This window comes from Catharus ustulatus, chromosome 1 (genome assembly GCF_009819885.2).
Source record: "Catharus ustulatus isolate bCatUst1 chromosome 1, bCatUst1.pri.v2, whole genome shotgun sequence".
NCBI classification, from domain to species: domain Eukaryota; kingdom Metazoa; phylum Chordata; class Aves; order Passeriformes; family Turdidae; genus Catharus; species Catharus ustulatus.
Window position 1 is genome coordinate 156,661,761 of NC_046221.1, and position 23,360 is coordinate 156,685,120.

Sequence of the window (23,360 nt, forward strand, 5' to 3'; positions counted from 1 at the left end):
TCTGGTTTGTGTACAGTTCTTGTTAATGCAACTTGAAACTTGCATTTCTTAATACAAGTTGTAAACTAATTTCTTGTTTCAATGCATTTTTTGTAAACTAATTTCTGAATAATACCCTGAAGCATTTTGCCTCAGATGATAAAGCATGTTAGAAGAAGCAGCACTAAGGAAATATTCCATTTATATACGTCTGCTTATTTTAATGTATCCTGACAATGATTCAAATGAAATGCAGAGTGCATCTTAATTTAAAGAAATTATTCTTACTGTGGGTTGTGCCCTGGGAGGAAAAAAATTCTCTCAATCATCAAATTGTTGTTCTTGTGTTTTGTAATACTGTGTAAATATATATGTGTATATTCTGCTTTTCTTGATTTTAATGTTCTGAGTAGTGTTAATTATATCCCAAGGTTCACTCCTTGGCACTGTAATCAGCCATACAAGAGTTCTTTCAAATTGAAGACCATAATTTGATTTTGGAGGTTTGTTTTTTTCTTTTTTTTTTAATAGTTGTTTGTAACTTTGCCACAGATGTCTGTAATGATTCTGCTCCAGACGCTCAGTACAGATACATTTGCAGTATTATTTCAAGTTTATTTCATTTTCCATGTCCTTCACCAATATTTCTGGGATACAGAAGTTGTTGTTTGGTCAGATCCTGTCATCAAAGCTTGATAATTAATTTACATTGTTAGTACCTAGCATGTGCATGTGTAAATAGTTTTTTTGAGTATTACATTTCTAGCATAATTAGTTCTTTCCTCTGGATTTTAGTAAAGTATTTTTTTCAAATCTGCATTTTATGCAAGAGAGACACTTACACAGCTTACAGAATCCTGCATAGCTGGTCTACAGCTACTGAAGGGTCTTTAGGGTAAATTTAAATGTCATTAGTGTTGGATTTGGAGATGGCAGTAAAAGGTTGTGGTTTTTTCATCAGCATTTTTCACATATATTCTAAAGCAAAGTGAAAGGGTATCTGACTTGTCCTTACTTCAAGGCTTCTCTTAAACTCCAAGACACTTTTCTCTCAAATTGAAGTGCTCTGTTACCATATTCCTTAAGTGAAGTTCAATTCTGTTGCTACCGAGATTGTACAGCCATTGAGCTGAAGATCTCAAACTCTGATTCTTTTTTAGCAGAAATGGGTGTCAATGAATAATACTTTTGTTGAAGCAAAGCTTTTAAGGCTTTATCTCAGTGTTGGATAAAACAGTTTCAATAGGCAGCATCCCTGAGATATCCAGAAGTTGAAGCAAAGCCTCAGAAGACTTGCAAAACGAAGTTTAAAACCTTGATCTTAACCTTTCTTTGTAATCTGCAGAATGGTTTTATGATACCAGCCTTGGTACATGAAACATCCTTTTGAGTGTGTTTAAGTTCCCACTTTTGAAAGCTTTATTACTCCTGAATAGTTTCAGTTAAAAAAAAAAACTACTAATAAATGCCTTTTTTGTTTCTTATCAGACATGTGGGAACTGGATATAATACATCTTATCAAATCTAGTTTTCATTTTGTAGAAAACACCACATTTATAATTACATACAAAAAACTCTAGCTTATGTGCAGACATTCCTGTGTCTGGTAAGTAATTTCCTAATGGTTGTAGTTTGGCAACTCTGTATTCTTTTTTTCTGGATTGTTCCTTATTTTCTTGACTAAATTTTTATTACTCTAGAGCCAAGTAAGGTTTTGTGGGTGACTGGCTGGAATTCGTTCTGGAAGAGCTGTGTGTGTGTCTCAAGCTTTACACTCAGGAACGTTGTTTTCTGATCCTCCGCTGATCTCGGAGGATACAGCTGCTTCATATAGCTGTTTCCTTTTCCCCACCTTGCCCCAAATTTTTGTCCCTAATGCCATTAAAGATTACCTTCAGATGTAATCATAGCACTTCTATTTGCTGTAGTGTTCATGCTGAGCACCTAAACTATTTTGACATGACCCCTCTTCTGTACAACAAGAAAGGAGAGTGGTGAAAGTCTGTTTTTTATTTCTTTGTTTTTATTATGATCTTAAATTCTTTTCTGGAGGCAACTGTATAAAATAATCATACCAGTTGCTTTTTAATTTATTGTGATAGCAAGCTTAGAAGGATCCATGGTGTTTAATGTGATGCTGTTATGGTGTGAAACTAGAAAATGTGACTCTCTAGGAATCAGTGTTTCATTAAGTGTGTTTGTATTCTCATCCTGAATCAGTGCATTATAAATGATAGCAACCAAAAGGTGAATTTTGATTTCTGATTAACTAAAGACTTAAAATACACATGTTAATATTCTAGTGGAAGGTGTCCCTGCTCACAGCAGCAGAGTAGGAATTTGATCTTTAAGGTCCCTTCAAACCCAAACCTTTCTGTGACTCTATACATGTTAATGTATACCTCTAAGGAGGTTTCACAACTAATTTCTCTCTAAAACTTCACACTATTTTAAGAATTAAAGTAAGAGTTAAGGATCACTCAATTGTGACTCCAACTGAATAACACATCTATGAATTTGGCTAAAAGGTCCTTGATACCTTGGGGTGGCATGGGGGGAAGCATTTCATGTCATTTATGGCTAGAAATCAGTGCTAGAATCACAGAATGGTTTGGGTTGGAAGGGACCCTTAAAGACCAGCTCATTTCACCCCCTGCCATGGGCAGGACACCTTCCCCTAGACCAGGCTGCTCAGCATCCCACCCTGGCCTTGAACACATCCAGGGATGGGGCATCTACAACTTCTCTGGGCAACCTGTTCCAGTGTTGTCTCACATAATCTCATCATAATTTTTTTCCTTATGTCCAATCTCAGCCTGACCTCTTCAATTTAAAACTGTTGTCCCTCGTGCTATCAGTACAGACCCTGATAAAATTACTCTCTTTTTCTTATAAGCAGCTCCACTTAGTTATTGAAAGGCCACAGTAAGGTAGAGCTGGCTGAGTTCACACCCCAGATTGAGTGATTGTATTTGAAAACAGTAGTCTCATTAAAGAAATGGAAGATGGTGTGGAGTTTTTGTTTTTTTACTTTTCCATTTATTATTCATAATTCAGTCTTCGCATGGCTGGGATCCTAATGGTTGAATGTCTGTGACTGTCTGGGGAAAAATAAAACTGCTACAGAAGTTAGGAGTTAGAACTTGCTGTCTTTTATGTTAGAAGTAAGATGAGCTGATGTGGATCACTGCTGCAGTGTGTTCACAACTTCCAGCTGCTTTCCTGCCATGTCTGGAATGAACTGGTTTCTTTTTTTGAAGAATAACTTTCTTGAGAACATGTAGGTAGTGAAGTGCAGAAGATTCTGTAGCACAAAATATTGGACAAAGCCAGTTCAGGATCTGGGACAAAGGCAGATATTATTAATGTCCAGTGTATTTTGTTTTAGTTTTGTGATCTCCCATTTTCCACAAAATTGAAACATGAACATATGTATTATTGTTTTAAAATAGAAATATATGAAGTAAAACTTGTGTAAGAGTGTTAACTCAATGGTGGGTCTTTTTTTTTCCTAAAAGAATGAAACGTCAGGAATTCGAGTTCTGAGTTGTATCTGGATATCAGTGTTTTAGTATTTTAAAATGCCAGCACCAAAACATCAGGTCTGTTGTTTTTCAGATATATAATAAAAACCAAAAATATTTACTATTTGAGGAATACTGAATGTAGCTGGCTGTGCTCAAATGAAGATAATGTATCAACATCTGGTAACCAAATTTATTAGATTGTTTATTGAACAGTGTACATCCCTGCAGATATATACAACTATGAATGCTGGAATTAAAGAATTTCAAGTGTTTCCTTATTGAATAAGATAGTGTTTGATAACCAGTCCTAAATTTTGCAAGTATTTTTATTTTAAAGCTATTCTTCCATTTAATGTTTCTGGGGAGGAGATAGTGAAAAGGGTCTTCATATCATAAACTATTCTTTTTTTTTTTCACTGAAAGTAAAGGAAAGCTGTGAAATTACTCTAGTTGAGGTTACATGATCAGAGTAATTTTACTAACTCAGCCATCCAGTGACTGGCTGAATTTGAAATAAAAATCGGTGTGATTGTAGAGCAGAGAAAGTGTTAAATGAAATTTTCTAAGTGACTATTGCTGAGGGCAGCTGGAGATGTGTGTGAGATGCTGTGCCTGCTACTGTGTAAAGGGCAGTAACTTGGTTTGCTGTAAATAAATCCTAGAAACAGTGTGAGACTACTGGAAGCTACAAATATCAAATATTATTGCTAACAAAGACCAAAGAGGAAATATCTAAGTTGTGTAAACTGGTAAAATACTATTTCAGTGGGAATCAGTGATTAGATTAGTACTTGTGAACTCCTTCTGAGTGTTCTTCTTACATGTTTTGAGTCTAACATTGTGTAGCGTAGATCTAAGTGGTATTGGATTTTGCTGTTAGATTTTCTTGAAAATGTTTTTACCTACAATAAATTCAGGATTCAAACAATGAGATGGTAATCACAAAATTCAATACTTTAGTAATACTGTAAGTAGACACAGTAAGGTACACTTTACATTTGCATGTTTTTAGACATAAACCATCTTCTATCATTAGTCCACAGTGTTTACAAATCACATATCACATTTTGACACTTAGATTAGAGGCTGTTTCTCCCCTTCTCTAGTTTGTTTATAGTTTTATAGAAATTGTGCTTCTCTTTGTATTTTCTCTTTCTTCATTTATTGAATTGGAAGTGTAAGTAATGAACTAATGTTATGAGAGGAGAGTTAGATTCCAACAAAAACAGCTTTCGTGACAGTATCTGCAAGGGATGATGTGGTATGTGAGCTAAATTACATTATTCCTCCCATTTTGTAGTGAAACAAAATATATTAAGGGATTTACTGGGATTTGCTTTACTTAGTCTAGTCCATGCTACCCAGATATAAAAGCCTTTTTTAATGCAGAACCTACAAGATAATTACTCAACTTTAGGAGTAAAATTATTCAGAAAATAACAATCAAAATTACTTGTGTATTTACTGGAGAAGGGTTAACCTATTCGCTAGATTCACTACTGCCAGATTAATAAATTCAGGAAAATCAAACCAAAGTAATTATAAAGATGAAACAAATATTTCAAATTTTCTTTAAGCAGTAATAATCTGGCAATAAAATGTTTCTTTGAGAGCAGAGCACAATGAGTATTTTGTTGCTAAAGCCTTTTTAGAAGAGAGACTAACAGAACCTGGCTAGATGATAGGATTTGCTGAGTGTTTACTGCCAATAATTAAGTACTAGTGTATGTGTGATAGAAATTGCAGTTAATAGGTACTTAAAGGTTTGGTTTTTTTTGTTTTTTTTTCAAAAACATGGCAAAAAGAAAATCAAATGCTAGTGTCCCCTGTGATGCTCCAGCACTTGTGCACTGCAGTGTTGTACCCTGCAGAGTTATTGACAAGGACCTTTTTATTTCACCTTTCTTGAAAACAAGACACTTTAACCCTGTTCCTAAGTATTTGCACAGTCAAAGTACTCCAAAAGTTTGGAGACACATCTGTGGGAGGTCCATTAGATAAGCCTCAGTTGTCATTTGTAGTATGAAGTGCCTCACTCTACTTAATTGTTCCTGATACGTGAACACTTCTAGACTGCTCACCGTCTTTGACATAGTTTCTGATGCACTTCCAGTTATTTTATGCTTGTTTTTAGTTTTTGTTTTTTTTTTAATTAGGAAAGAAGCTGATTTAGGAAACAAGTGTGTGAATACACACAGCTTAGTAGCAAAGTTGTGTGTACTTTTATGTTTTCTAAAACTCTCTTTTTAGTGTCCTGATCTCTGGGCCAATCTTAATTGCAGATGTTCTATAGGCAGTCATAGTGCAGAACTTACTAGTTTGTGTAATGGTAGGATATATAAATTTATCTGTGTCTATGTGTTAACTCCCAAGTGTCCCCTCCTGTAAGTTGGATTTTTTTTTTAGCTATTTTCTTTTCTAAAACATTCAGGTTGGGATTCAGCTACCGATTAGAGTAGGCATCTGAACCTCTGTTACAGTTTATTGGAAAATAGTGCATGTACTTTTATTCGTTCTTTTTGTTCCATATTTTGTCTCTAAAACATTGGCAGCTCTATCCAGTGGATTACTGTAAGAACAGCTCTAGCTTGAAAAACTTGTTCAGTTATTGTTGGTTGTGTAGCAAAATGTTAATGTGCATGTGCATGTAGACATTGATATATATGAATTGGATGTGGCACTTGGTGCCATGGTCTGGTTGAGGTATTAGGACATAGGTTGGACTTGATCTTGAAGGTCTCTTCCAACCCAGTCATTCTGTGAATTCTGTGAACTCTGAATTGATCTGCACTGGTGATTGAAGCTCACTCTAGGAGTTTTCTTGATTCTAGGACAATTGAAGGACTTCAGTTATCTTGGACCTGCTGTTCTGAGTATGTTGTTTTGTTAGGATTCTTCCTCTGAGGTTAGAGTTGGGTTCAGCCTTTCAAGTGATACTTCTTTTAAAACCTGTTCTAGCCTTAGTGAGCTCCTATTGCCCTTTCTCAAGCTTTTTTTTTTTTTTTTTGATGATTTTGTGCTCTGACTTCCCACAGAACTGCTGTCTCCCCATATCACATATGTACATTTTACTCTTTTAAAAACTTTTAAACATAATTTGTGTAACTGCCCTTTTCAAATTAAGCAATACCTGAACAGTTCTTGTTTTTGCCAAGGTGTGCAAAGGTTCCTGTTCAAGTGGTATCTCAATATTTTGAGTCTGTTCATTGTAAATGTCCATCAAACTTCTTTAGTTCCATTATAACTTCTTTAGAAATAACAATTCTTAAATTAAACACATATACAATTTACAATATACAAACTTTTATACAAGTTAAATAATAATTTACAGTATCTAAAAATTTCCTCTTAGCATCATAACCTAATACAACTCAAGTCTGTGTGGTGCTGATTGAACTCTGCTGTCACTGGGTTTTCTGTCTTGGTGCTTTTCCAGTTTCCTCCAGCCTGGTGCAGTAACCATGAGAACCATACATCTCAGAATAAGAGATCCTGTAAGAGGAATGAATAGTTATGAAAAGTTAAGATCATAAATGATCTCATAATACAAGAGAAATATTTCCCACTCATCACCATTCCAGTCCTATTAACTGTTTTTTTAAATGCAGGAAAGACACATGGATCTGGTTTTCTAATTACTTCTCAAGAATAAATTTATGCTAGCTTGAAAAACTGTACCTTTTTTCTTCCCTTAAATGTTATTCCATGTCTTTCAGCATATCTCATTTCCTGCTTTCACTTGCACCTTGCCTGAAGGATGCTGTCATGATTATGCCTAGTGATTCTTGAATCTTTTTACTGACCTTTTTCTCTTTTTTGACTTGGTATTGACAAGTGCCTGTGCCTCTAGGTTCATTTCCCTTTCTCTGGCTTCTCTTGGAAAGTATCACATTTGCTATTTCTTTATATTACTTTAGCAGGCTGTGTCTGGGAACTTCACTGCTCACCCCTGCCCCCACTTCTGGAAGTCAAATAAGCAACTGGTACCCTGTCCTGAGGAGGCATTCTGCAGATTAGCCAAAGTCAAGTAATGAGCACAGTTTTAAATCACTTACTCTCTAGGCTCATTTAAAATACTTTGTGACTGTGTTTTGATCAGTAATTAAAATTAATAAAATCTATCCTGGTTGTATCTTTATATTTTTTAAATTCCTTATTCAGTGATGCAGTTTTTGAAATACTACTCATTTGTGGTAGAATGATTACCTTATTTTCTGATTGCTTATTGTTGGGAAATTATATGACTTGTATGAAAGGGGATAAGAAATCATAAGGCCAAATCTGGATGTTTATAATACGTTCAAGTTGGAAATTTCTGCTGAAATCAGGACATTTTTACTCAATACTGTTTTTGAGTTTAACTAGATAATGGCTTGGTAGGTAGAAAGGGTAGAGCTTGTGCCTTGTTTCCTTCTATGTATCTGTTAGAGTGTATGATAAGGGTCTGACTTCTTTGGAACAATCCTATTTGCCAACAGCAATCATTCAGACTCTATTATAGTTCGTGGATTGAAATTATCTCCTTAAAAAGCAGATGCCTATTAGCCTGTTTAAAAGAGTAAAGATGCAAATTTCTCACAGACTGTACCTCTAAGTTTCTCCCTTTACTATGGAGAGGCAGGAAGAAAAGCCACTTCTAAATGGATCAAATGTTTTTGAAAACTGGTTCAACTGAAGTCTCATCTTTTTCATTCATATGTTAAGTGTCCAAAGTGATGGAATGCAAGTCAGTGCTTATCATCCTTTCAGAATTTATAGACCAAATATACTGTCATTTAGTATACCTAAATATATGTAAGACATCAGGTTATATCCTATAATCACCCTGCACGTTTTACTGTATTGGGATGTTTCCTGAAACAGATGGAAATCTCTTCTTCAGAAGAAGAAAATGTATTTTTTTGATCCACTCAGTATCTTACACAAAGTGTGATTTTTGGGTTGTGTTTCGAAGCTTTCACGGGATTAGAAGGGAGTGGCAACTGTGCAGGGTTTGAATATGATACAGCCTGACACCTCAAATGAAGCTGTTACTCTGTGCTTGTGATTTCACTTACTAGAAATCAAATTCCAGTGAAGTTGACTGATTCCAGCAGATTGTTTTGAGTGTGTCTGCGTGTGTGAGAATGACTCAATCCAGTGCAAGGTTCATCATTGAATCCCATGTCTAGTTTGTATCTTCCAGCATTTTTTGCATAATGCATAATTAGATTTAAGCCTGCAGAGAAATGACAAACTCTAAATCTCTTTTAGCCTTTTTCTGGCTGTAGCAAAACAAAACTGTCATAACGTGGGAGAGGGGGATGTGGGTATGGTGTTTAATGGTGAGTGATCTGTGTTCACAGGGGCCGTGGGGGAGTGCCTCCACCACCAGCAGGAGTGCCCAGAGGGGCACCAGCTCCCAGGGGAGTCCCTCCCAGCAGAGGACCAGTGAGTCGGAGCCGGGGACTTCTGGCACCCAGAGCACGAGGAGTTCCTCCCCCGGCAGGGTACCGGCCCCTGCCGCCGCCCCCGGCCCAGGACACCTACGGGGAGTATGTAAGTGGGGCTGGGGATGTGCTGAGCATGGAGTGCATCGTGCTGGAGAGGTCACATCCCTCCAGAATGCTGCACTGTCTCTTGAATTATCACCCAATTAAATCTTACACCAAACATCTCTGACAAATATGCTCATCTCTCTTTTCCATTTCAGACTTGAACTGTTTAATTTTTTTAAAAATCAGGTTATGTGTATACACTACCACAAAGATATTTACAGTGCATTTGGCAAAATAGTTATATACCTCTTAAATGTTTAATATTAGGTTTCTGCTTTAAAAAAAAAATCTGAAAAATCAAAATGTTGTAGACTTTTAATTCTCAGCTAAAACAGAATAATATTCTAATCTTCCGTCCCAAGCCTATCTTTGTGGTCATATAGTTGTTTAATGATTAGACAAGTAAAATGTTTTTATGAAAGCTTCAGAACTAATCCTAAAATTTTAACAATGCACATTGTATCTCAATAAACCATACATACTCATCTTGGTTTTATTGTATTAAACATTAGAATCATATCAAAATACTTTTTTATGTTGTATATGACAAAATTATGTAGTTATGAATTGTTAGGAAATTTTAAATTTAACTTAGAGAGCAGTAAGATAGAGAAAAAAGATCATTGAATCAAAACTATAGTGATAAAAATGAATTTAGTATTATAGAAAAATAATACCTTCAAGGACAATGCTTTTAATGCTTTATATATGCTGAAAGTTTTAGTGTGCCCTCTTTACAGCCAAGTGTGTCTTGGAGTTTGTTGTTTAGACTAGCAAAAAAGGAGAGTCTACTTTCCTGAAAATGGTGTTGCTATTTAGATATTTTTTTGTTTTCTCTAAACCTTTCCTCCACCTAACTTCACCTCTCTTCCACCAAGAATCTCTGCCAAAACCATCTAAATCAAATACCAGGTTTTTTCCCTTTTGGAGGAAACCCAGTTTTCTATATAACACTTGTAGTTTAATAGGGAAGAAGTTCAATGTTGTTAATGTAAACATTTATACATATAACTGAAAAATTCAGAAGGAGTTATTGTAGCTCATTAATTTTGAGGAAGAATACTTTAACAACATGCCTAAATTTCCCCTGGCTGTACTTGACTAATCAAAATGGGTACAGCAGATAAGTGGTTCTCTCACAATGCTTTCAAAAGAATCACTCCTCATTGAACAGTCTGTTTCCAGGACATACATTCTAGAACACACAGAGAGATGTATAATAAACCTCTTTGAGTAACTTCATATTTATATATAATCTGCTATTTATGGCATGTGTCTACAGAAGTGGTGTGCAAGTAACAGCTGTTTGCATTAGTATCCTGAAGTATGCTTCACTTCTGGCAGAATAATTAGAGAATAGCACTGTACAGAAAAATAGTGCTGTGCTAAATAACTTATAAAAAGAATTTCCTTTAGAACTGGATCACTTATCTTCCAAAAAAAGATACTTTAGCTGGGTTAGATATAGATAGATAGGTATAATACTTAAAGCTGTGGTTGATAAAGCAGTCCTAGGTGGTCTTTTTTTCTTTTGAAAAACATATAGCAGGGACATAAGGCATTGGTGATAAATAAGCATAAGCATGTTCAGTGTTAAATTTGATGCTTGTTATTTTTAAATATGTCCATTTGCAGTACATTATCTAAGTGCCTTAACTATGTCTTTTTCAAGTTAAGGGAGCATGGTCAGAGTCATTAGTAATATTTCTGTGCCTTCTTTACTAATTCCTGTTTAGTTATGTCTAATACTAAAGCATTAGTTTGCCAACCTGAGCAGAATAAGGTCTTATTGATAGAGAAGTGTCTGCAGAATGAGAACATCAGAAAGACTGGGGGTTACCATAAGCTATTTTGAGCACCATCAGAGCTTTGGAGACTGAGATATCCAGAGAGGTTACAGAGAAACCTTTAGAAGTGTATTGGGTTTTTGTGGCCAGATTTTGGTAGCAGAGGGGTGCAGGGGTGGCTTCTGTGAGATGCTTCTGGAAGCTTCCCCCATGTCCAGCAGAGCCAGTGGCAGCCAGCTCTGAGGTGGTCCTGCTGCTGGCCAAGCCAGAGCCCTGCAGCAAAGGTGGCACTGCCTCTAGGATATGTATTTAAGAAATGGGGGGAAAAAAAAAGAAGTTGGTGTTGGACTGTCCCTGTGGGAGGGATCTGATGCTGGAGCAGGTGAAGAGTGGGATGTTTCCTGTCCCTGAGGAGGAATGAGCTGAGACAAGGTGTGATGATCTCACCACAGCCCCCAATCCCATCCCTCTGCATTGCTGTGAGAGAACAAGTAGAGAATTTTGGAGTGAAGCTGAGACTGGGAAAGAAGGGAAGAATGCAGGGGAAGGTGTTGCTAAATTGAGTTTTTATTTCTCATCATCGTGCTCTGATTTCATTGGTAATGAGCTAATATCCCGCAGCTAGGTCTGTTTTGCCTGTGACAGTAACTGGTGAGTGATCTTTCTCTCTGCTCGTATTTTGAGCCATGAGACTTTTGTTATGGTTCCTCTCCCCTGTCCACTTGAGGGGGAGAGTGACAGAGTGGCTGTGGTGGGCACCTTATGTCCAGTCAGGGTCAACCCACCACAAGATGACTTTCCATTGAGGATTGGAAAGTCCTGAGGGTTCATGAAGCTTTTCATTCCCTTAGGCCTTTGCTTTGTACTCATTAAACTGATGTGAAACTCTGCAAGTCCAGGAGGAAGCAAACTGTGTGTGGATGGAAGCTTTGAACCGCTCACTCCTGTAACTGTGAATATCTCAAAAGTGATTTAGGGCTTTCAGTATGTCAAGTTCTTGCCCATTCCTTCTGTTGAGTGCTATTAAATCTACCTTGTTACAGACAATGAATTACAAACAGCTTCCCTTTTCCTTCACTCCCTTTGCCAACTCTATGTAGTCCCTGGAACCAATGAATTTTTAATATCTATGACTAACTCAATTCTGCCTCCTGCTTATCCTGATATCTCTCCTTCCTCTTCTTGATTAAGTCACTGTTTTTTTGTTTTTTGTTTTTTTTAAGTTATCATCAAAATAGGAAGGGGAATGCCTATTTCATTCTGAAAAATTTGGAAGGGTTACTTCCAGAGGCAGTATTTCACATGGGAAAAATATCACAGGCAAAGTCGTTAATTTGAGATGCATTTTAATGTGGGCTCAAGATCAAGAAAACCGTGTGAACATTGCTGTCCTGTGTTTAGAGCCCACAGAGAAGCGTTCCAGAACCTTGCCCATTACAGAACACTCTACTCAGAGTGAGCTGGCTCTGTCTTCTGTCAGTTTTCTGGGGTCTTTGAATTGGTGGCCTTTGAATGTTTTGCCCTCTTCTGCAGGAGTCACACTGGACTAGCAGCAATGCTGGTGCACCTTTCCAGTTCAGTATAAGTAGTTTTCCCACTCCACTGTTGCCAGTCTCACTCACATATGAGTCTCAACTGCAGGATTCATTCCTCCTGAGACCCCACCACACTGTTAGTACCATTATGAAGCCACTGAATGACAGTTCCTTATCATTTTCTCTAAAGACTGACTCTTTTATAGCTGCAGCATCAGCTCAGATAGGAAAAATTACAACCTCTAGAGCCAACCAGATTTATAATTGCTGTCCTGACCTCAGTGCTCTGCTTGCTGTGGTAAACTTGCTCTGAAGAGTAACAGGACTCTCATTTTTCTTTCCTCAACTGCTCAGGTCAGGAGAAAACATGTTGTGACATGTGAAGCATGGCCATTACTTTATTTTTGTAATAGTTGGATGAGGGAAACTGTACTAGGGGGTTGCTACATTTCTTGAAGCACTTACAGATGGTTTCAGGAACATTTTTCTCTTAATTAAATGTGTATTTTTCTCTACTGATTGAACCATACTGTGTAATAGATAAAAATATTTTAATGGATTTTTAAGCTGACAACTCACTCCACTAAGATAAGAAATAGAAACTGTATTTAACTACCAGCTGAAAATTCTAAGCTTTTCCACAATTTTCCAATAAGCAGGAAATTAGTAACAGTGTAAGGTCAATTCCTTAGCATATGTTGAGTCAAACATAGGTTAGACCAGAATTGCTCAGTCTCAGTTACTGTCTCATAACATTTGCTGCTCTTGGCCTCGTCCTGCTGTTGTCTTCTTAGCAGCTTCCAACCTCTGAGGCTTTTCTCCAAATTAGCAACACAGCAGTGCGACTGAAGCTTTTTAAGAGTAGATTTTTTGATACTGTTTTCATTTGACAAAGGCAAATATTTTGCAAATATTCTGCCAGTCTTTCACTTCTGCTCTTTGCATGAATATATTTGTGATGATCCTATGTCAAGTCCTTCTTTGGCTGCTTAGTTGTGTTAAATGTAAAGTGAGTTTTATCTGAGTTCATAATCAGATTTTTAGGCATCAAGAACTTTAAACATGGATTTAAAACCTGTTGCTCTGGCAGTGTGGAATGTCTACACTAAAAAAATAACTCATCAGTCTAACATGTTGTGTCCAAGACTTGCTTCAGCACTACTTTAGAAGACAGATCTAAATATTTCTCCCTGTTCTGGGGAAAATTTGTGTCAGAGCTTTATTTATTTTGGCCAATTTATTGATGTTTTCTGGTGTTCAAACAAGGGTTAACTCAGGGGCAGAGTTTTCTGATGCACTGACCACATGTATCATTTCTAGCAGCTACTGCTTCAATGACATTGCTTTGTGTATCATGAAATGGGACTTAAATGGAATGTCTACCAATAGAGAGCAAGGGAGCCTTTCTAATGTTTAGTAAATTGTAATTTGAAAGAGGTTATTGTGAAATGCTTCCACTTGGTTTTCAAGATTAATTTAACTTGGATACAGATACAGACCACTCAGAAGTATGTACAGAACAGTTGGATGCAAAAAAAGTTACTCATAACAAACTTAAAAAACCTTCCCTTTAAAATCTTTGTTTAGTTATTCCTTCTTTCTGCAAAGCCATAAAGGTTAGGGATGTTTTTAAGCTTTATAGTTCCTGAAGCATTCATTTGTGGATATTTCCAAAAATCCATTACTATAACTGATGAACAAAGCAGACTTCAGATTCAAGATTGCAGTTCTCACACTAAGCCTGTATTGTGAGACTGTAATTAGCACTATATGTGTGCTGTGAGGTACATGGGTATTACAGGTATTACAATACTATGAGACTATTCTTGTCCTGTTTGCCATGAGAAAACATGACCATAACCTGCTCTCTAACAAGATCTTGCCCCAAATAATGAGCAGATGGTGTGTTGCTCTCTTACTGAGTGAAATCTCAGTATTTTTCTGGTAGTGGAAGGCTTGTGGTTCAAATTCCTGTTAGAAGTGTTCATGTTCCCCTGGTTCTCTCTGGAGAGGATGTGCTGACCACCAGGATACTGTCCTAGTATACACAGTTCTTTCTGTGCTTTCGGTTTTGCAGGAAATCCTACAAATTTGGTCAGCCTTAGGGAAAGTTGATTCACAAATATTTGTCTGGATGGCTAAGAAATTAATTTCATGATCCAGTGATTATTACAAAATATGGGTGTAGGTATCCATTAGAGGAAAAAATAATTGCAGTCTTAGTATTTACAGGGGAAAAATCCTATTCCATTGAAAAACCTATAGCCTGTTATTTAGTTCACTTCCTTAGAAAGCCAGTGCGAATTCTGATTTAATCTCCGGCCTTAAGCTTGAATTCCCTGTCTCCCTATTGAGATCATAATTAATTTAGATTTTGAAAAACTGAAAATTAGGATTAATGTGGAAGCAATTTCTTGGAGCTATTAATACACTGCTGATTTTGCGTGGTGAACTGTTTTTAAAGTAGAGTTTTCTCATTAACATTCACTTGCTGTTTGGGGTTGAAGAAGGTAAGAACTGTAGGGAAAAAGAGAGAAAAATCTCTGTATACTATATAAAAATACCCATTTTTTTTTTTTAATTTACAAATAAAGGCTTTATGAAGTTGAGATAGCAAAATATTAGTGAAAGTAAGGGCTAGTCCAGACAGAAGACTTTGAAAAGAATTTAAATTCTTGAATGGAGTTCAAGTATAATTTGTGTCACTTTGCAAGATTTACACCATGTTTTGATTTACCTTAGTCTTGTGAATGTTGATAGCTTCCTAATGACATGCAGCATTTTAAATCAGTAAGTTTATTTGCTTAGTTGTTTTGAATGTGAAGCTTTTTGTTTGGGTTCCAGGAAAAAGGCTTGCTTGAATTAGCTTCAGTCTCTAAGAAATAGAGAAATTATCTTTTGTCCATGCTGTCCCTGTTTTCCCCTTTGTGGATAATATTGTGGTTTCCATTTAGGTATTGTGCCATTTTTAAAGCAGTTTACTCACTGACTTCTGGCTTTTTAGAAGTGCTATCACTGTTCTTAAATTCAGAGGAATTTGTGTAAGAACATTGGAAAGCAAGTTCATAACATGAAAACATTATTTCTAGTTTTTTTCTTCCCAATACAATGTTCTTTTTCTTAGTAAATAGGAGAAACAAGAAGAAATAAATGTGGGGAAAAAGAAATGTTTCATGTTTTAAGCCCTTCAATTCACTGATTTGTTTAATTTCAAATCTTTTATCTTCTCTGGGTTTTTCAGGATGAGATGGAGAGAGAATGCAGAATGTTTCTATTTGCCCAGGAACTGGGTGACATTTACTGTGGAAAAACTGAAGTGTGTTTTGGAGAAAAGCTGAACAGCTTTTCCCCTTGCCTAAATCAGTTTTCACCTATAAAGCTCCTATAAAATTATTTTCCAAGCATTTTAGTTTAAGCTGCTTATCTGAAACTTGGAGTTACTGAATGAGTCCTCCTGATTCTGACACTGCTCCCTGCTGTTGTGTATAGAAAACCAAACTTGTTTTGGTCTGCTGGTAATTTGCTTTAAATGTTGCTGTCTATATTCATTAGCAACTCCTCAGGGTTTTTTTCAGGTGTGCATGAAAAAACAATCCACTCCTACATCTCTCATTCTAGGAAAACCTTATTTGTTCTGGTTGGATATGCACCAGGCTCCTTCTGGATGAAAACAGATGAAAATCTCCAAAATAAGATCTTACAGTCTGTGCCTGTTTGCTGCTAATGTCCTTGATGGTGGCACTCAGACTTCAGATGGTTGTAGCTACCCATATTTGTGTTGATTGCCCCATATTCCCTGTTGATTAAATGAGGGGGGATGTTATTCCCATGTACCAAAATGGCTGTTCCTTCCCTTTATATTTCTAATTTGCCAAAAGAAGTTCATTGCACTGCACTGATGTTGTTTTGTGTTTTCTCCTTCAAGTTAATCTCTCCACAAACTTTTTTTTTTTTTTTTAATTTGATAGTTTTTATCACAAAGGAATATGTTCCTCCAGTGTTCTGGGGTAAAGTAGTTGTGTAAGTATTTCAGAGAATTATGAGGAAAAGAAACTGTAAAAAGAAAAAAAGAAAACATTTTAGCTGTAGTGGTAACGGCCTTATTTTTTTCCTTGGATGGATTTCCTTAGATGGGAACAGGTGGAAAATTGATTTCTTATTGATTTCATTATCTTTTTTTCCCAGTTCTGCAAATGGCCTTTTTGTTAAAGGCCACTTGTACCCTCTTCCTTCTTCCTGTTTCTCTGTGTTGCTCTTTGAAAGGTTGTTTTTTTTCCTTAAAGAGGGTCCAAACAGTAGTCTGTCATTGTCACTACCAGCAGATTACAATTTAAAACCACCATTTCCTGTTCTCCACTTGCAAGGGTTTGTTCAGAGTACTGCTGTAATTAAAAAGCACTGATGAGCAAGGCTTAGCATGATTTATGATGTTTTGGGAAATGCAGAGATTTTGGCAAAGATTGCTTTTATCATTTTTTGACCCATGATAGTACCTTAATATATTTGAAGAGTGCATATTTACACATTGCCTTTGATTCTATTAATGAAAAATGTCTGTACTTTACACAGAGCAATTACAGCTACCAGTACTGCTCTTTGGATTTATTTCACCTGTGGGCCCCATCACTGAGACCACTGCAGGCAGAAGCTCTGTTTAAGTAGAAACACTTATAGGTTGGCTTAATAAAGGACTTTATTAATAAGCTTTGAGAATTTACAGAGTAATTTCATATTATTTTTGTATGATCTGTGTTGTAACACCAGCTTTTCTGTTACTTTGGGGGAAGATTCTTAAGCCAGAAGTGAAGACATTTGCTCTTGATACCTTCCTGGTGGATACTTCAAATGTTGGGTGATAAATACTTGTAGTTTAAAACGACTTCAGCTTTTTCAGGTCCTTCCCCCACTCCACTTCTGCTGTAAGCCCAGACTGTTCAGCGTACTTGCTGTCTTTTGATCAGACTAATCTGAGAAGAGTTAGGTTTTCTAGGTTATCCTGAAAAGTGGAATAATAACAATGAAAAGGCTTCTGTTCGTGGAATGAAGACATGATGTGGTGTGAGCTTTTGGGTTTTGAAGTGGGAGATGAACTATGGGAGATAGACATGTAGTATGAATAGAGAGAGAAGTCCATTGTGTTGCGTTTCATAGGTGGAAGGAATACAGACACTGTCGTCCATGTGAAGAAGAATAATGGCTTTAAATATAAAAGTGAATGCTTTCATAAGTACTTTAAAAATGCCCAAAAATCAGCAGGAAAACTGTAATGAGAAGGTTCTTATGAAGGTATAATTCTTTTGTTATTACATAGAAAGAAATCTGTATAGTAATGCTTGAGCTTAGTAGAATGTACTTAGTACCAAGATGTACTTTAGTACAGGCTTTCTGTGCATTTAAGTTCAGTTCTGTCCATTTTCATTATATATGTGTAAAAAGATAGCTATTTTCATTTAAGTTAGCATATATTTTATAGCATTGTAACATGCCAGATGACCAAGTATATTTCACCTAAATACTAAATAAAGTCAAAGAAAACTGAAGCCACTAGAGGTCTGCTTCAAAATGAACACACTCAAGTAGCATGGATTTAATTTAAAATGTAAAAAAAACTGTCTTGGTTGACATTATTTGTAACCTCCTGAAAGAGAAAGTTTTCAAATACTGCATGACTAAGAGCAAATACTGTCAGACCTAGTTCAGGGAAAGCTCTGAAACATACTTTAACTGCTCCTGCCTAATTGCTACTTCAAAGGAATCATACAAAGACATATTTTGGAATTTGAATCTCTTATTTCTTAACAGAACAAGCTATTGAGAGCAACCCCATTTTATTTTTGGAGCATGTTTCACATATTTATCTTGGTTTTAAGTGTAAACTTTTGAGATTTGTAACTGTAAATATTAGGGAAAATTTATTTCCTGTGAGGGTGGTGAAGCTCTGGCACAGACTGCCCAGAGAAGTTGTGGCTGCCCCATCTCTGTAGGTGTTCAAGGTCAGGTTGGATGGGACTCTGAGCAACCTACTCTAGTTTGGACACGTGGAATGTGTCCCTGTCCATGACAGGGGATGGAACAAGATGATCATTATGGTTCCTTCCACCCCAAACCATTCTGTGATTCTATGAAACACACCAATAAAAGATAATTGATCTATTTATACAGATTATAGTCATCTCAAAAGCTCAGGTTGATGATTGATTTTAATTCTGACAGGAGTCCCACATATAAACCACAAACCATAAATCTTTCCATACAAGGCTTCTATGAGCCACCATGAACAGTATCCTAATGCAGGACTTAATTTCAGCAGTTGTCAGATTATTAACACATGAAGAGGTGAACAGTGATGAATCCTGGCCAAAAAATCTCTGGAAGAAAAATTTTAATTCTCTTTTTTGATTAAAAAAATAGTTCAGTCTGATACAGAATGGACCTTCCCTGAATTTTCCTTTTTTTCTGCTGAACATCTTACGAAGGATCTTCTCATTTCAAATTTAATTTGTTCCTCTGTTTTCAAGAAGTCATAGAAATACTGTGACTTTAAAGTTGTCTCTTACCATCTTTCTTTCATGATCTATTTTCTCAGTGAAATAGTTAACATAAATGTGAATGAGAGCACTGATTGCTCAAGAGGTCTCTAATAATTCCTTAGGGGCAAAGCTTCCTAACACATTAAAAGGTTAATTTCAGTCCTCTGCTTTCATTTGTTGCCACTGCTGGATGTGCCCAGTTTGAAGTTTGGAAACCTCTCTTAGGGATGGCTGGTTCACAGCTTGAAGAGTCTGTGAGAGGAGACCAAATGTCATATAAATGTTCTGGAACAGAGCAAAGAAATGGACTCAGGCAGCTTCTGCTGTTGGTCAGGGTCTGTATTGTTAGCAGATGTCTGTGTATTGCATCAATAAGTAATAAAATGACTGTTTGGAATAACTGCAGGAGGCAGTGGGGTTGGGGTTTAGTCTGTGGCTTATCAAGGAAAAAGCCATATCTGATGGGCAAGAAAATCCTAAGAGTCTGTTTTAATTTTTAGTTTCAGGGCAGTGAATTACTGAAAGAGAAAATGCATTTTGTTTTAAGAGTGCCTATTTATTAATGGATCTCCGTGCAGCTGACAGTTGAAAGAACCCTAGTTTCTTCTTCCAAACCAATGAATAAACTCACTCAACTGTGCTGGCAAATGCTCACAGACACCCTTCTCCCAGTCACTGCTGGAAACATTCATGTGCACTGGTCTGGCAGTGGAGAAGCTCTGTTGATAGGCAGGTTGCCTGTTTTCCAGAAAAGCAATTTCAAATAACTGGAAAACTTGCTAAAAACTCATAGAAAATTAGGTTTCCTTTCAGTTGTTTTGAGGATGTCACTGTCTTCTGCTATAGAAAACTGTCAGATTCCCATCATTGGAGATGTTTTCTACTAGAGTTAGACAATCCATATTTGTCATTCCTATCTGGGTTGATATTAATTGTTGGTTTTGTTTTCTGTCATTGCTGAAAGATTCTTAAACATCCCTTTTAGTGGAAATGGTGGGTCTTTCATGAGGTTTTATCCTTTAATTTCCAGGACTGGATACACACTTATTCAGAAAACACCATTTTTATTTATATATACACACACATGCACATATGGATATGAAGAATGATCCTCCAGTCTTCACAGTGTCTTCTCATTAGGTCATTCTCATCTGGCAACATAATCCTAAAAATCCATTGAGGTCTTTGGCATATTTAGACAGGAAATCACAATCTTTAAATCCCAGTAACCAATGCAGTGGATGAACTATTTCTGCTTTTCCTGGGTTTAGCTCAGTTAGGTGTATTATTGGACAAAATAGTAAATTGATGACAGTTCTTCAGATTTCTGTAGCTCATCCTTCTCTGTGAAAACATGCAATCACTGTCACTTCTTTTTATCCTAAACTTCTATATGGGGTTAGTAGTTTGTTCAAATTTGTGTTCAAATTCAGCACTGATTTGGGAAAAGTATTACAGTATATACTTAAATAGTGTGAATAATGTGGAGAGAAGGAAGAAATCCTTACTTCTACTTTCTTGTGCGTGCTAAACTCCCACAAGTTGCAGAGTATTCAGAGGGAAGTTCTTTCCTATCCAAATTTACATAGAATATTGAATTTATTGTCCAGAAATAAGTCAGCTACCTAAGTCAATTGTACAATATTTATTCAGATGTTTTGATTCCTGGGATGCTCCCCAGAGCTTTCTTGAAGATCAGTAGTTCACTCAAACTCAAGAACATGGAGACGTTAAATGTTTGTGCTGTAATCTGCACAAGCCAGTGTTAACTAAAAAAACATATTTTTGAAGCACATTGCCAATAGCTTCAAATGCCTTTTAAAAAATTATAGTCTAATGTTTATGGAGAGAAGTAGTCTCAAGATTTTGCCACTTCATGGTGTACACATGTTATACCCAAATTTCAGGAGTGTTGTCTTTCACACATAGAACTAAGTCACTGCTCTGTTTCTGGAGTGTGCTTGAAGTTCATGTTTCATCTTTTGTTTCATTTCAGGAGTATGATGATGGCTATGGAGCTGCTTATGATGAACAAAGCTATGATTCCTATGATAACAGCTATAGCACTCAAGCACAAAGGTAAGCCTCCAAATCAAACTATAACTAGATTTGAAAAATTCTGTAATTGGCCAGTTAATTTTACTTAGAGTTTTTCAATTTCATCTTAAACAGCAAACAATTTTATCAGAAGATTTTGGAAATAACCCCATGTTACTTGCCTTTACTATCACATAAGTATAAAAGTTAAATTCCTGAATGGCTGAAAAGAAACAGAACTGAAAACTTGTTGCAATTCTTGTGATACCAAATCCTAAATCAAAGTTTTCAAAAGGAAATTCATAGAAATTTAATTCAGATTCATTATGGGAGGGAGGAGTGGGTAAGGAGGGGAGAGGGAAGAAAAAGACAACCTTATAGAAAGTACTAAATTTCCTGAAACACAACTGATTAAATTTTCTTACTACTTTTGTAAAGTTATATTCCAGATTTTACCTGTATTTCACTGTAAGAAAAGTACACCTGTCAGGTTTTTTTACTCTTTAGAACGTCTTGTGACAATTTGAATCTCTTGCCATTTGTTTTCCTTCCCTTTCCTTTATTTTCAACAGTATTTCTAAGCTCCTTTGATCTTTTATTTTTTTTTTTTTAATTTAATTTTGCTTTCTTCGAAGGAGTCACTGTTTGGCTCCATGAATAACAATGTGACCCAATGATGGGAAACATGCTGTGAAGTACGAAGTGCTTCCTTTATGTAGTTTGAACTTTATGGCAAAAATCCCATTACAAATTTAGCAACTTGGATGATCATTTCCACTTCTGGGTGTTTCCAGTGTGCCTGTCTGGAAACAGAACTTCTGTCCACCTTTTACTGAGTTGTAATTTATTTTCATTCTTTATCTTTCAAACCAAGCATTCATAATTTGCTCAATAGTAGATGTTTTAATGTCTTTGACAATGTCCCAAAATTTTATGGCAAAGTTATGACCTGACTCTGAGGTAGGGTTACTGAGGTTCCTGTTAATAAATCCTTAGTGGTGAATTAAACTGAACCATGTATTTGAGGCAGATTTGTTCTACCTTTTGCTAAATATGAAAGATTTACAATGCAGCTTTGTCTAAAACAGTACAGAACTGTTCACAGCAAAGTTGACAACAAAGCTGTTTATACCTGGCATCTGTTCTGCTCTGGTGTTTTCACACCCATCTTCAGTTTTGTTGTGTAAATGAATATTTTTCTGTGCTCAACAACTTAGTCAATGTGAGAAAGCATAGTGGAAAGTTCAAGTGTCATTATTGCTGAGAACTAAAATAATGAAATTACCTTTGTGTCTGATACTTGGCTCCAACAGACTCTAAGCTTGATAAAAATATGACTTAAGAAATCTGAAGTGTATAACCTTCAAAATTTGAGACTCTATAGAATGTTACATTTTGAGAACAGTTGCTGGTAATGGATTTTTTTTCCCCAAAGACAGTTGCCAAAGTAGTCCTCAACTTTTATGTTGGCAATTCTGTTCTGCCTTCTTGCTTGTACTGTTGGTAAATGGGTTTATTGCACACAAACATTTGGACTTCATTACAAAGTCATTTGCCTGAGCCAAAATTAAACATTACTTGGATTTGATTTTTTTTCCACATTAAGAAGATTTTCACTACGATTTTCTTCCTTTGAACTAAAATTAGGAAAAAAGCAAATCTCTTGAAATTACTCAATGTAAAGGAATTGCTCTTGTAAAGGATTTATACGTAAGAATATGTATAATATTCTTAGATATATGTGCACAGGCTTAGCTGTCTAAAGGAGATATTTCATAAAATAATTGCTTTACTTTGTATTTTACCTGTAGCATCACAATACATATATTGTTAGATTTTAACAAATTTATTACCCGCTAATGATTACTTGACTTTTCCCCCCTAATTTTATTAAACACTCTGTGGTAAAAGAAGACAAGAAATTATTCATTTGCATGTTTCTCAGAGGATATCAGCACTCATTTTCTGGCATATTTTCTGGCTTAGCAGAAAGATTTTTAGGATTGTATTGGCAGGCAAAAGGTAATAACTATAAACAGCCATCTGAGCTACCTAGACCAGCATTCCTGTCTTTAATCTGAATATCAAGTAGTAGCCCATATTGCAAAATATCATCCTGTAAGCACAATGAGATACTTATCATATTTAGGTGTATTACAATGCCCTTACTCTGAAGGGAATTAGAGCACACTGCATTGTTTCCATAGTTTAGCCTTATTTATTCTTGACTTTTTGCCCTCATAAAACATGGAAAGAAACTGCATTTGCACATGGAGAGCAGTGATGTGTTTAAAATGCATCATTTGGTGACCAGCTTGTGGAAATAACTTACTCTTTCCTTTTCTAAATTGAAAATAGTGATCTTGAAGTAATAGTATTTCTAGCATGTCTTCTGATACTGATATCTCTAGAAGTACTGTGATATTAG

At 36.1% G+C, this 23,360-nt stretch overlaps 1 protein-coding gene across 2 annotated transcripts in view; it reads left to right on the forward strand.

Annotated features, from left to right (window-relative positions):
• Nucleotides 1–23,360, forward strand: part of LOC117001603 (KH domain-containing, RNA-binding, signal transduction-associated protein 3-like) — a 96,004-nt gene that overhangs the window by 45,961 nt on the left and 26,683 nt on the right. For both annotated transcript variants that reach the window (XM_033070044.2, XM_042779653.1), the window contains exons 6-7: nt 8,852–9,044; nt 20,892–20,974. In XM_033070044.2, coding sequence (XP_032925935.1) covers nt 8,852–9,044; nt 20,892–20,974 — 276 coding nt within the window. The remainder of the gene's footprint in view (nt 1–8,851; nt 9,045–20,891; nt 20,975–23,360) is intronic.